Raw genomic sequence first — 14,326 nt, forward strand, 5'->3', positions numbered from 1 at the left:
ATCGTGTTGTTCAGATGCAGTGGAAGGGAGTCTACATGTCTCAATGGAGGCCAAGCTGATTTTCATCTCTAGAAGGAGGACTCTTTACGTCCCCTGGATCTTAATGGTGCTGCCCTTGAGTCTCAACTGATGTGGTTTCGGGGTCTGGCATTTGCTCTTGCAAACAGGCACTCTTCTTGCCCTTGAATGTTAGCCTGGATTATTTGGTGTATGGCTTTCCCTTGGTGTGACAGCACAGCAACAATATGTGAGCATCCTGTGCTCTCCAAGATATTCATTGCATTGTTGGATCCTGTTTTCTGTGAGAGATCCAGAGATGTAACTGATTGCTAGCGCAGCAGCTCAAGTTATTCTCTACAGCCACACATTCTTAATGTCAAGCAACGGCATTTCAGGTCGATCCCCCAGCCAAAGGTCTCTCCTAAACACTAGGGACCAAGAAGCTCCCACTGACTCTCTGATGACAGGTGAGAAAACGACCTGAGGTTCAGAGCAAGTATCTCCTCTAGTTCTCAGCTAATTACAGTCTGGAGCTGACCATTAAATTGCTCTTTCTGTACGCTGGATATGGTGCCTTTGCTATGCAACTCTGATTTACAGTGCATACGATATGTCTTATAGGCAGTGTGGACAGTGTAAGGACAGGGTCACACTCCTTCATAGTCCAGGCCTGTTTCTTGTCATATGGCCTATTCCTCCATCTCCCTCACCTCAGTGAGTAATGGCTCTGGGGAAGAGGGGAAAATTTAGATGCTGGCTGCCACTGCCCTAGCTGTCACACTGCCAGCTGGTAAGCACAAGGGGCTGTGCCAGGTACAAGAGTGCCCCAAAGTCTCTAGGGCATGTAGTGTCATCGGGTGTATCATAGGGTGTATGCTCCGGGTGGATGGTGGGGCACCCATGTGGCGGGCTAGAAATGACAATACTCAGAGGCAGATGTAACTGTTAGTAGTTGTACTTTACAGGCTAGTCAGGGACTCACTGCCCCACCCGGCAGCTTCCTGTATTTATTATCTTTAGCCCATGTGATCACGGGACTTACCATAGGGATCTCGTGCACAAGGAGCAGCCGGCTGATGTCCCCTGAGGCAGCGTTACACATCGCGCTGCTCCATCATTCCAATGAGGTAACTAAGAGACATTACAGGGCAGGTTCAGGCCCTGCACCACCCAATAGCAATGCAGGCCTCAAGTGGCAGGTCTTTCTTTGGGTCTACCTCAGAACCTTCGGCACCTCACAGGTTTGCAGTCAGTTCACTGCATTGTCTCGCTCTTCCGATCTCTTGGCAGTCTGCCAGAATCCTCCAGTAAGCATCTGGGCAGGTAATTTTTAACAAATGTAAGGTATGGCTGCCTGAACGTTCTCAAATGGCAGCGATTTTGTTTCACACACTTTAGCCCCCACCATGGAAGGCATAATGCCTGAGTCCCTATCTACCTAAATATTAATTGGCTTTCTGCACAAAAGGCCTTTGCATAGAGAGAAAACAAACAGTGTGTTTACAAAACTTCTCATCTGCCCCACATGGGTTCTTTCTCTGTAACCCCCCTGCTTATACCTACTAAGCTTACTACTTATGGCCAAACATTTCCACTAAAGCCCAGACGGATGTGCAAGTCCTATGGTTTTGTTAAACAGTTTTTATATAGCAACAAAATAATAAAAATTGGAGAGATAGTCTGTTGAACATTTTCTTGCAAAGCAAAGGCACTAAATAGCGTGAATATGCTTGTGATTTCTCACTAATCTGAGTGTTCACTGCTTTAACTATGTGCAAACTGCATGTCATAGTTTCAAAACTTGATAGTACAGTCTCAGCTGTTCATCCATCTGAAGTCAATAAAATGTGAACCATCAAGGTGGGTAGAAGGAACACTTGTTACTTACAGCCGTGGCTTGTACCCTTTGAAAGTGGTGGTCTGAGTAAAGTGCCCTACCACGTTTCAAAAAAATAAAAATAAAACACCCTGTCCCTCCAAAACCTCAAGGTAAACACATCCTCCAAGAGCCCAAATAAAACCATAAAACTAACTATAAAATAAACACATCCACTAAGCTTACATGCATTACATACCTTTACATTCATTACACACATATGCATTACACACACATGCATTACACATTTAAAATAAAAAATAGCACTCACCCATGGGCTGCGCGTTCTCCTCCATTTTCTTCTGCTCTCTGATTAGAGGAGGAGCTCCCCTAAGCAATCTAGACGCTGCCCTCACGCTGTTAACCAGCATGAGAGCAGCCCCTGGATTGTATGGATCTGCCAGGCTGGATGCTCCTTTAGGCCCTCGAGGCCTCTGCTTGGTCTCCATCTACCTGTCTTAAGACAGCTGAGTGGAGAGCTTCAAAGTGTGCATGTCACTTTGGCGGAAAACAGCCGGCCAAAATGACTTGTCCAGTCCAGGCACTGTGCCCAGCATGTCTTGGGCTGGTACATGTGCATGCTATGCCGGTAAAAATAAATTGGCAATTAAATCTTTTCATTGCCATTTTATTTTTGACTGCACAACCGGCAGCTGGCGGGGGACCAACGCTCCCACATCCTTGAGAACAAACCACCTCCGGTTATTCTTGACTACTTTAGCTTTCTGTTGCTAAAGACCCACTGTCTACAATACAGACTATATAAAGCAGGCTTTGTGTCATTCCTTTGCTCATAATTGGATTGATTTCTTGTCTTCCTCAATTCCCTGTCCATGGCTTTCCTCCCTCATCTTGTGTTTGCCTGCTCCTGGAGCACAACTGCTTTACTATACTTCTGACTGGTTGATTTGTAGAATTCCCCAGCTGATGTGAGGAAACTCATTTTTATTGTTTGGCTTTTAGTATTCCATGAGAGCTGTTTGTTCCTCACTCTTTTCCCTGTCTCACCTAACCTTCGCTTTTTCATTTTTTTAACTGCTTTCTTAAATGTTTTTTCGATGATGGCTGGAGCTACACACAGCTACTGAGCTACTCGATTCTGGGCCTTTGCTCCTGCCTACCCCATCAACTTCCATCACCTCCTGCACCATATTTTTTGTTATGAAGCACTACATCTTTATAAGTGCTGTTGTTCACCTCGTTGAAACTAGGGATCATGTCCAGCCAGTTGACGGTTCCTATGCAGCCATCCTCCTGTATAACACACTCAGGCGTCATGTTTAGCATGAGAAGCCTCCGGCCCTGCTACTCGATGCTGAGGTACCTGCCAACCTGCTTTGGACTGTCTGTACGGCTTAAGACTTGCTTGTAGCCTGCAGTCCTGACTCTTCTTTTCAAATAACGAAAATGTTCTGCATGGACGTCATTTAGGGGTCGCAGCTGCGACCCCCAGCTTGACCCTTGCAACAACTGGCACTGCTTTTGCGACCTCTGGCCTCAGAGGTGGCAAAATCAGTGTCAGGAACACAGGGGCAGCTCGTTCTTACGGACGATGCTTGAGGCTCCACTTTCTTGTTTTCACTAAGTATTTCATGTTACACTAATAGTGATTATTAATAATATATTATTCACTTTTAGTATAGTAAAAATGAAGTGCAGTTAGCTTGAAGACTGAGTTAATAAAAAAACACTTGCAAAGGTATGTTATGTGCATGCTTGCATGTTACAGTGTGCTTATGTAAAAGACAGTGGCCCTCATTGCGACCCTGGCGGACGGGGGAGAAGTGGCGGTAAAACCGGCAACAGGCCGGCGGCAAAAAAAATTTGAATTATGACCATGGCACAGCCACTTCTCCACTCCGACCGCCAGGGCGGTGACGACTGCTGGGCTGGAGACTTCGGTCTCCAGCCCGGCGGCCGTCACCAGACCGCCAGCGGTATCAAGACCCTGCAGACCGCCATGGATTTCGGGTGGTTTGGAACCGCCACGAAATCCATGGCAGTAGCCACTATCAGTGCCAGGGAATTCCTTCCCTGGCACTGATAGGGGTCTCCCCCACCCCTGAGTCCTCCCCCCACACCACCGACCCTCTGCCACCCCCCAAAGGTGGCAGTACCCCCCTCCCCACCCCCAACATGCACATACACACACCCCCTCCCCATCCCCACCCCCAACATGCACATACACACACCCCTACACACACACATACACTACAACAACACATACCCGCACACATACAAACAGACATGCACACAGACCGCACACATTTCCCATACACACAACACAACCCCCTGCATGCATACACGCACTCACACACCTCCTCTACATACTCACACGCACAACCCCATGCATGCACACAACACACAACAAACCCCTCTCCCCTAACGGACGATCAACTTACCTTGTCCGTTGATCCTCCGGGAGGGAACAGGATCCATGGGGGCTGCTCCGCCACGAGCTCCCTGTCACCAGAACACTGCCACACCAAATCATGGGACGTGATTCGGTAGGTGGTGTTCTGATGATGGGGCAGTGGAGGTGGAGCAGCTTCCACTTCCCGGCCGACCGCCAGTATGGAAAAAGGACAGAGGGCTGCCAGCAGTCATAATACGCTGCGCGGAAAAACGTCTGCACTGGCAGTCTTCAGCACGGCAGTACCTTGTCGAAATGAGGGCCAGTGTGTGTATGAGTACTGTGTGTGTATGGAAAAGCTTGTATGTGAATGTAAGTAAAGCTGAAATGGCATATGATGTCACTTCCACTACCCCTGGTGTTTTGGTGAATTGACGTCCATGGTTTTCTGCCAAGAGGGCGGTATGAATTCTCCTTTCTAGTCTGCAGTGCAAGAAGCTTATGACTAGGGATCATGCTCCAGCTTACAGGGCTGAGAGCTATGTCCACCCTGTTGAACGCTCCTTGCCTGCCTGTAGTGTTGCGCATCCAATGTACAGTGCTACATGCATATCCGTTGTTGTGTATCTATCCACCAAAACAAGGCCCGGTATTTTCAGCATCATGACGTGATTTTCTGTGTCCTGATTTCACCTATAATAGATTTATGCTTCTGTGACTCATATACTCAGTGTAATTAATCTGCTTGTAAGATGTAACTCATGAACACGCAAAAATCGTTTTTAAAGTGGCATGCAAATATTGTGCATAAAAATGATATTCAAATGGTGTTGCATATTCCATTAGTAAAGTTCATCCAAAAGAAGAGGCAGAAAACAGGGACCATATTACAGAAGGGCCGCAGGAGTACATTGAGCATTTGCAACTGTATTTTCCAACCAAAGGCACTTGCTTATTACAAATGGGGCTGCAGATGACAGTGTGGCCCTTTCTGTAATAACGATCCCATGGGTGCAAATTTTCCATATGTGTAATCTCAATTAGGTGTTCCTCCATTTGCATAGGAGTGTGACTTCATGTGAATGAGTTTACTACACATTTACCCTTCAGCTGTGCAGTATTCCAAAACATAGAAGCAACCATGCTATTGGGAGGCGCACTAAAAGTGCACAACAGGGCCGTATTACACATACAGCACATTCTCTTTGTTTGCAACAGGCGCACCTTTCAAAAGCTGCACCCTGACCAAACAAGGAGAATGGGCCATGTAAGAGTGAATACGCTGCCCCCCGGGCAGTCGGGAACTCACTCTGGCCCTCATTTTGACTGTGGCAGTAAATTACCGCCAGGGGGTACCGCTGACAGGCCAGAGGTAATCCGCTGCGTATTTCGACCATGGCAGAACCGCCATGGTTTTACCACTGGGACCGGCGGTTTTCCACCACGGATGTCCCAGTGATAACAAACCTCCAGGGCAGCGCTGCCCTGGAGATTTGGACCCCCTTAACGCCAGCCTGTCTGTGGCGGTAGACACTGCCATGGAAAGGCTGGCGGTAAGGGGGTCGTGGGGCCACTGGGGGCCCCTGCACTGTAGTGCAGGGGCCCCCAGGCACAGCCCCACCGCACTTTTCACTGTCTACACAGCAAACAGTGAAAAGCGCGACGGGTGCAGCTGCACCCGTCGCACGGCCGCAACACCGCCGGCTCCATTAGGAGCCTGCTGCAATGTTACGGACGACATCCCCGCTGGGCCGGTGAGCGGAAACTCTGTTTCCGACCGCCGGCCCAGCGGGGATGTTGAAATGTGGCTGGCGGGTTTGCACCAGCATAGGCGGCCGCTTGGCATTTCAACCTTGGCTGGCGGCCTCCACCGCCTGCCAGGGTTGTAATGAGGCCCTCTGACCCCAGTACAGGGCATTTAAGTGGAATACAGAGCAGATTTGAAGCAGCAGCGCCATGTTTCACTGTGCAGGATACAAACCACCTTCACTTTTTAGAGGGGTTAGAGATCCCCTTGCACCTGCCTGAAAGGGCATATCTGGGGGATCCATAGGACCCCCTTCAACCCCCCAGAGGGCTGCCACCAGGGGAGGTACAATAACAGTGGAGTACCTTTTTGTGGCACACTGTCTGTACGCCTCCTGAGTGTTTCTTTCCCTTTGCGCCTTTGTCTATAATGCGGAGTGGGCGCAGAGGCAAAAAGATTCTCTCATTGTCTGGGGCCACGCCACCATGCAAATGCAGGAACACCCTTCTATGATAGAGATTGTACTATATGTGCACCAGTGCTATCTGAATTACAGAAGGGGCTGCACAAGCGTCTGCAGCCACATCTGTCATACCAACGTGCCCCGGGCGCACAAAGTGGGCACAAACGCGCATTGCACCCCCAGGGCACTTAGTATAATACAGCCCCAGGGGCGCAATGCAAGTACCTGCAGCGCAGAGGGTCCACAACCATTCAGGAGGTCCCCAATCATTTTGAGGGGCCCAGTTCTGCCCCAAGGTCAGTAAATATCTGTGAGGTATGGGAGACCCATCAACAGCAGTTTTAAATCATTGCTTGATCTGTCACAGCAGGTTTGCGCCTGGGTGGGGGACAGCACAATGTTCCCTAACCAGGTGCCTCTGATAGATAGTCTCTGATAGGAGCACCCAATAAGTGTTCACTGCAGTGCACACCAGGACAATGCATTTGATTTGAAACGTGGCCCTGAGTCCCTTGGTGCATCAGACTTAAATTTCCATTTTACAATGGAATTCTATTTCAAAATGTCTATTATCTAGATGTAAACTGCTCTACCCCTTGTACTGATTTGACATTTGGGTGTTATCCCATATCCAATAAATATCCCAGTTTAGAGAGGGTGGAGAGCTATTTAAGTGATGTTCTGTTTGATAAAATCAATTTTACAGATAGGAATATAATGTTGAATAATACTTGCACTATCCCAGGAGAAGAAGCCCTAAAATGCCTACTTGCAAATTGAATTTCAAGGATGACATCTGCCAGTCAATATTGTTTTTTTTTTTTAACGTTTTATTATTTTATAGTTTGATCCCTAGCATGAAATGAAGAGAAGCACATATTCATTTTGAATTACAGGTGAATGGCACACTGTACTCTCATAAGTTACACTGGAAATCGTAGCTCTATCATCAACAGTCACATCAAATATACAGCACAATCGTACCTTTGGCACACTTGTCACAGCAACAGGGGAGCAGGTAGTCATAAACAAGTATAAGGAGTCTTGCATATGACTTTGATAACTATTCAATGCACCTTTCATCTTTACAAACTTGTGGGAACATTCCAACCTCTCATACAAAACCATTCAGTACCCATTCAACAGCCCTTGTCGTTAGCCCACTGCTATGTTATGTCGGGTTGCTACCATACACACATTATTAAATAGTTGTTGATATCTGGTGGCAGTCTCCCCATATTACTAAAATGCATATATTCTTGTTTGGGATTAACTGCAGGGCAGCAATCCCTTGCCAAACACTTCATCATCCCCGACCAAGATTTTCTAATTCCAGGACAAATCCATTAGGTATCTATAAAGATCCTACCTGACACCTGCGGAGGCACTGATTGCTTTCTGTTCACCCAGTTTTCACCACTATCTTTCTAGTATAATACACTCTTTGGTGTATATTTAGTTCTATCAGCCTAAAACAAGACCTGACTGTGACCTCCCAGGCCCCTGAAGTGCTTCATTCCATTCCTCATCTGATTCATCCTCCAAACCTGCTCCCATTTCCCTGAAAGCCAGTCCAACACATCCACCAGGCTATTGGTTACTTTCTTGTAAATGAGAGAAAGCCAAGCCCTTTTTGCACCCACAGTCCAGGTAAAATTGTATCTTCTAGTGGGTTAATGTCCTCCAGCTGCATCACTTGTTGTTTTTGCTTTGTCACCCTAAGTGGGAAGGGTATGCCCAGACGTGGGTCCCGTGCTTCCCATGCCACTGGATTCAAGCTAGCCTGGCTGATGAAGGGTGAAACCCCGAAACCGGTCCCAGGATGCTTGTTTCCGGTCCAGTGAGGACCTGGCTTGGCAGTTCGGTCTGGACTGTTCCCATGAGGAACAGGGTCAAGACTGATTTGCATATGGCTGGGTCCAAACTGGGGTGGCATGGTGAGCAAAAGAACGATGGATTAAACCCAGATCTATGACTGGGGGTGAGTGTTTGACAATGTTCAGCATTCCGTCCATCACTTGTTGTTTTTGCTTTGTCACCCTAAGTGGGAAGGGTATGCCCAGACGTGGGTCCCGTGCTTCCCATGCCACTGGATTCAAGCTAGCCTGGCTGATGAAGGGTGAAACCCCGAAACCGGTCCCAGGATGCTTGTTTCCGGTCCAGTGAGGACCTGGCTTGGCAGTTCGGTCTGGACTGTTCCCATGAGGAACAGGGTCAAGACTGATTTGCATATGACTGGGTCCAAACTGGGGTGGCATGGTGAGCAAAAGAACGATGGATTAAACCCAGATCTATGACTGGGGTGAGTGTTTGACAATGTTCAGCATTCCGTCCATCACTTGTTGTTTTTGCTTTGTCACCCTAAGTGGGAAGGGTATGCCCAGACGTGGGTCCCGTGCTTCCCATGCCACTGGATTCAAGCTAGCCTGGCTGATGAAAGGTGAAACCCCGAAACCGGTCCCAGGATGCTTGTTTCCGGTCCAGTGAGGACCTGGCTTGGCAGTTCGGTCTGGACTGTTCCACGATGGATTAAACCCAGATCTATGACTGGGGGTGAGTGTTTGACAATGTTCAGCATTCCGTCCATCACTTGTTGTTTTTGCTTTGTCACCCTAAGTGGGAAGGGTATGCCCAGACGTGGGTCCCGTGCTTCCCATGCCACTGGATTCAAGCTAGCCTGGCTGATGAAGGGTGAAACCCCGAAACCGGTCCCAGGATGCTTGTTTCCGGTCCAGTGAGGACCTGGCTTGGCAGTTCGGTCTGGACTGTTCCCATGAGGAACAGGGTCAAGACTGATTTGCATATGGCTGGGTCCAAACTGGGGTGGCATGGTGAGCAAAAGAACGATGGATTAAACCCAGATCTATGACTGGAGGTGAGTGTTTGACAATGTTCAGCATTCCGTCCATCACTTGTTGTTTTTGCTTTGTCACCCTAAGTGGGAAGGGTATGCCCAGACGTGGGTCCCGTGCTTCCCATGCCACTGGATTCAAGCTAGCCTGGCTGATGAAGGGTGAAACCCCGAAACCGGTCCCAGGATGCTTGTTTCCGGTCCAGTGAGGACCTGGCTTGGCAGTTCGGTCTGGACTGTTCCCATGAGGAACAGGGTCAAGACTGATTTGCATATGGCTGGGTCCAAACTGGGGTGGCATGGTGAGCAAAAGAACGATGGATTAAACCCAGATCTATGACTGGGGGTGAGTGTTTGACAATGTTCAGCATTCCGTCCATCACTTGTTGTTTTTGCTTTGTCACCCTAAGTGGGAAGGGTATGCCCAGACGTGGGTCCCATGCCACTGGATTCAAGCTAGCCTGGCTGATGAAGGGTGAAACCCCGAAACCGGTCCCAGGATGCTTGTTTCCGGTCCAGTGAGGACCTGGCTTGGCAGTTCGGTCTGGACTGTTCCCATGAGGAACAGGGTCAAGACTGATTTGCATATGGCTGGGTCCAAACTGGGGTGGCATGGTGAGCAAAAGAACAATGGATTAAACCCAGATCTATGACTGGGGGTGAGTGTTTGACAATGTTCAGCATTCCGTCCATCACTTGTTGTTTTTGCTGTGTTTCCAGGTATCAACCTGAAGGGCCTGCCTAACCTGCAAATAACAGAAGAATCCAGTAACTATGCCTAAGGTTTTTTCACTAGATATCTTGTCTAAACTCACATATGTTCTCAATCTCTCTGTTATGACCAGAGCAGTTCTGGGCCATCTGTAAGAGAATAAGAAACCCTGGACAAATACCGTTAGGGCTAACTGTTGTCCTATTACAACTAGTACCTAATGCAAAACATACAAGTGACCAGACAAATATCATAATTCTTAGAGTCAAATATTCCCTACCTATAGCAGTTCGGTTTCAACCTGGAAAAGCAACCAACTCTTTCTCTGGCCATGTGCAAGCTCATAACTATCATGGAGTTAGAATATATGCCAGGGTCGATCTTCTTTGATCCCTCCATCACATTTGATACAGTGAATTATTCCAACCAGAAATCAAGACTGAGGCCCTCATTACGAGTGTGGCGTTCCAACAGCCACATTACGACTGTGGCGGAGCCGCCACGGTCCGACCACCAGAACCGCCGGCACCGCCAGGTTGCTGCCAGTCGACAGTCTGACGGTAACAGTGGTCGTAATCTGCCAGGCCAGCACTGCAAGCAGTGCTGCCCTCCGGATTACGAGTCCCCTTTCCACCAGCCTTTGCATTGCGGTTGGACTGCCATGCAAGGGCTGGCGGAAAGGGGATGTTGGGGGCTATGGAGGCTCCTGCACTGCACATGCACTTGGCATGGGCCGTGCAGGGGCCCCCATGGACAGCCCGTCATTCTTTTCACTGCCCGAATTACAGACAGTGAAAAGTGTGATGGTGCTGTTGCACCTGACGCACCACAACATTGCCACAGGCTCAATTGTGAGTCTGCGTCAATGTTGTGGTGAGTTTCCCACCAGCCCAGCGGGAAACTTGTAATACGTCCAGCGGAGGGACGGCCGCATAGGTGGTCATCCCGACACGGAACAAAGTCGTAATGAGCCCCTGAGTGAGGTTGTAATAACCCCAACTATGGTGGAATGGTTTTCTTCTTTTTTGGAGACACACTCAGCTTTTCTTACTCCCTGCTTTTTATTCAGCCAGCTCTAAGGGGCAAGAAGGGGCTGCAAAGGATTCGTGCTTTCACCCATATGTTTTATATTAACGTCAAGGAATTAGGATAACGTATTAGATCATATGCTTGCTTGCCTCTGACATAAGAGTATAATACTAAATTGATTGTACTACTCAGCTAAGATGCCCCACACTTGTTATCCGTCTGAAGTGTGTGTTTACTTGATGTACACAATTTGATGAGAGCCAGCTTTCTACTACTAAATGATAACACTACACTGCTCTTGGTCCGGAGAAACAAGTGTCTATGCACAGCTTGATATGGCCACTCTCAGTAGGTACAATCCCGAAACCCGCATTGAATGTGAAGTCCTAAAGGATATGATTGGATAGAGAACTCTTCATCAATTCACAGATAGATGTTGTGATTTGTTGTTTCTAGGCATTACAGACTTTAGGGAAAGTTTTCCCATTCATCCTGAAGACTATACATATCAGCAGATCTCTTATCTTGCTCAGACTTTTGTATTAATCTCAATGTGGGCTTCCCTGAATCAGCCTTATCAAAGCTGGAAAACATTCAAAAGTTTGCAGCTAGCAAGGCAAAAAGCCCAGGGAAGTTTGAAAAGTGACAAAAGCAAAAAAATCATTCCAATGGTGTCCTGTAACATACATCACTTTAGGATCCTATATCCTATGCACAAAATTTTCCTTTGAATGACCATATTTGCCATAGCTCAGGAATTTTAATGTACAATACTGGTCACCTGCTGTGTGCTAGTTGATTGCTATTGCTACACAGTCCAAGGCACACATCTCCCCATTTGCAAGGTCTATCCATAGGGGTATTCAGTCGAAAAATGTAGAAACAGTTCCTCTTTGATCTTTAAAATTATAACATTTTTTTTCTTTCACCCTTAACTGGGGGAAGTGAACCTGGTATTACCAATTACCCTGGTAATGCATCACGTCTTACTGGATCCTAAGGGTTCAAATCTTAAAGGGCTGGTGTCTTGTTGATGCCAACTTGATTAGTGAAGTGGACACATTTTTAATCATAGCAGCCAGCAAACATGCTGGAATACGAAATGCACATTTAAATACAGAACTCCCTCTAATAACAGACAAGCAGGCACCGTTTTGTGGGCAGTCTCTTGAAATTGAGATATGAAATGGCAGAAAATATTTTACATAGTCATGAATTACAGGGGACAAAATCACTCCAGATTTAAAGATGTGGGGGGTCTAAAGTCCACCTTGTCCTTAGCACATAAGTGTTTCACAACTAGATTCACTCTGAATAGCACCACAAGGAAAACAGTATTTCGAAACATGAGTGAGCATTATCCAATTACTCAAAATATGACAAGATTCCAAAACATATAGAAGGGGATCACACTGAGAACTTGAAAACCAGATCCCACAGCAAAAAGAAAAAATTAAAAGCAGACAATGAGGGCTGGAAAAAGGCCCATGGCGATAAATGGCTGCCTCAAGGTAGGGTAGAGACTATCCTGAAATGATAATCTCAAATCAGGGAACAACTGATTTCCCTAATGGGTGGCATCCATTGAGAGGAGACCACCATCAGAAAGGGGGTAAACTATGTAGGGGGTGCCTCCAACAAAAAGAAATGCATCAAAAGGAACATTTGTCAGTCACAAAATTATACCATTATTTGATAAAAGCTATGTATTTAATTTTCTGTAGAAAGATATACACACAGATAGAGATGGATAGGAAGGGAACACTGATAGTGAGAAAAATATAATCATATACAATAAATGCCTTAACGTACCTCCTTTGCAGGGTTCATAGGCTTTGTAAATATGGTTTGCCAGTAGGACCACAGGAACAGTATGACAAGGAAGTGATATGCTATCAGGCAAACAACTAAAAACAAAAACACAGGAATTCAGCTGCAAATGTGTAATGAAATGCACAAAGTATTTTCATATAGTCGTTACAGAACACACAGGATATTTAAAAAAAACTAGAGAAGGTTAAGGAAAAATCAGCCAAATACTGAAACATGGTAGAATTATATATACCTTCAATCACTGTAAAAGGAATAGTGTATAGACAGTTTTATTGTTTAGCAAAGAAGCAATACCTATTGTGTTGCCCAATCATACCCTTCTATTGTCAAATAATACTTGGTGTATTTTGCATAAATGTAACCATAGTAAATTAATGGGATGGGTCAGTAATTTTTACAAAACATTGGATCTTCATTATGTGATTGCAAAATTTATGCAAACTTCTGGCCGCTGGTCTCAGATTAGTTTATATAATATCTAACAAAAACTTACTAATCAGGTTTTCTTAAAAAGAGACTGATAATGAATGTTATTTCTACTACTACTTCATTAAATTGAATTGAAGCTAAGATTCTGATAGCCACCTTGTTAGAAACTGGGTTACTGGTTGGCAGAGGTATGCTCCCTGTCCAAGCAGGAACGACAATCCTAGTCAGGGCAAGTCACGGAGGCAGCCGCCACACATCTCAAAAGGAGGGGTAGAGATGTGGGGATTAAAAAATATATAAAAAAGAGCTTATCTCTTTCCTTCACCGCCGCCTCCTGCTGCTTTACTTCTCTGCTGTTCTTCTGGTGTCCCAGCATTCACTGGGACACCAGCACAGGCTCCCCAGCAATCCTAGCGATGCTTTTTGGTTAAAGCTAGCATGAAAGCAGCATCAGGATTGGTCTTTGCAGTTTCTCCAGCCCGGCTGTTCAACACAAACAGGTTGGAGAAACCTAAGTGTGCATGTGTGTTTGGCCAACCTGAAGCGGTAGGCCAAACTAACATGTGCACTTAAGTTCACTCTCTCCTCCTCCTCCCCTCTCCCACCTCCTGTGGCTCAGCCCTGCCGCTCCCTTCACATTCTGCTGGCTGAGCCAGCAGCTGAAAGATAAAACAATAAAGAAATATTGTTTTATTTTTCAGCTCCAGGCTTAGCCAAGGGAGCGACGATCCTTCGCGATTGCCGAGGAGCCACCTTTGGTAAGTCACAAACATACCCTAACTTAACCTGTGCTCACCCTCTGGTAGCGTGGCACAGAGCAGGTAGGCTTAACTTAAAAGGCAACGTGTAAAGTATTTGTGCAACACTTCAAACAGTAAAACAGTGAGAACACCACACAAACCAAAAATACAGCTTGTTAGCACACAAGTGCTCAATTTAACCAACAAAACAAAACAAAAACAACAAAAATCCAATTAGGAGAACCAGAGTTATCAATTTTTAAAGAATAAACTGAAATGTAGTGTTTAAAAGC

The 14,326-nt window shown here is 46.5% G+C and overlaps 1 protein-coding gene across 5 annotated transcripts in view; it reads right to left on the reverse strand.

Moving 5' to 3' along the window:
* Positions 1-14,326, reverse strand: part of ZDHHC2 (zinc finger DHHC-type palmitoyltransferase 2) — a 735,003-nt gene that overhangs the window by 554,864 nt on the left and 165,813 nt on the right. For all 5 annotated transcript variants that reach the window (XM_069200622.1, XM_069200616.1, XM_069200600.1 and 2 more), the window contains exon 3: positions 12,844-12,938. In XM_069200622.1, coding sequence (XP_069056723.1) covers positions 12,844-12,938 — 95 coding nt within the window. The remainder of the gene's footprint in view (positions 1-12,843; positions 12,939-14,326) is intronic.

The sequence above is a fragment of the Pleurodeles waltl genome, chromosome 1_2, assembly GCF_031143425.1.
Source record: "Pleurodeles waltl isolate 20211129_DDA chromosome 1_2, aPleWal1.hap1.20221129, whole genome shotgun sequence".
Lineage (NCBI taxonomy): Eukaryota > Metazoa > Chordata > Amphibia > Caudata > Salamandridae > Pleurodeles > Pleurodeles waltl.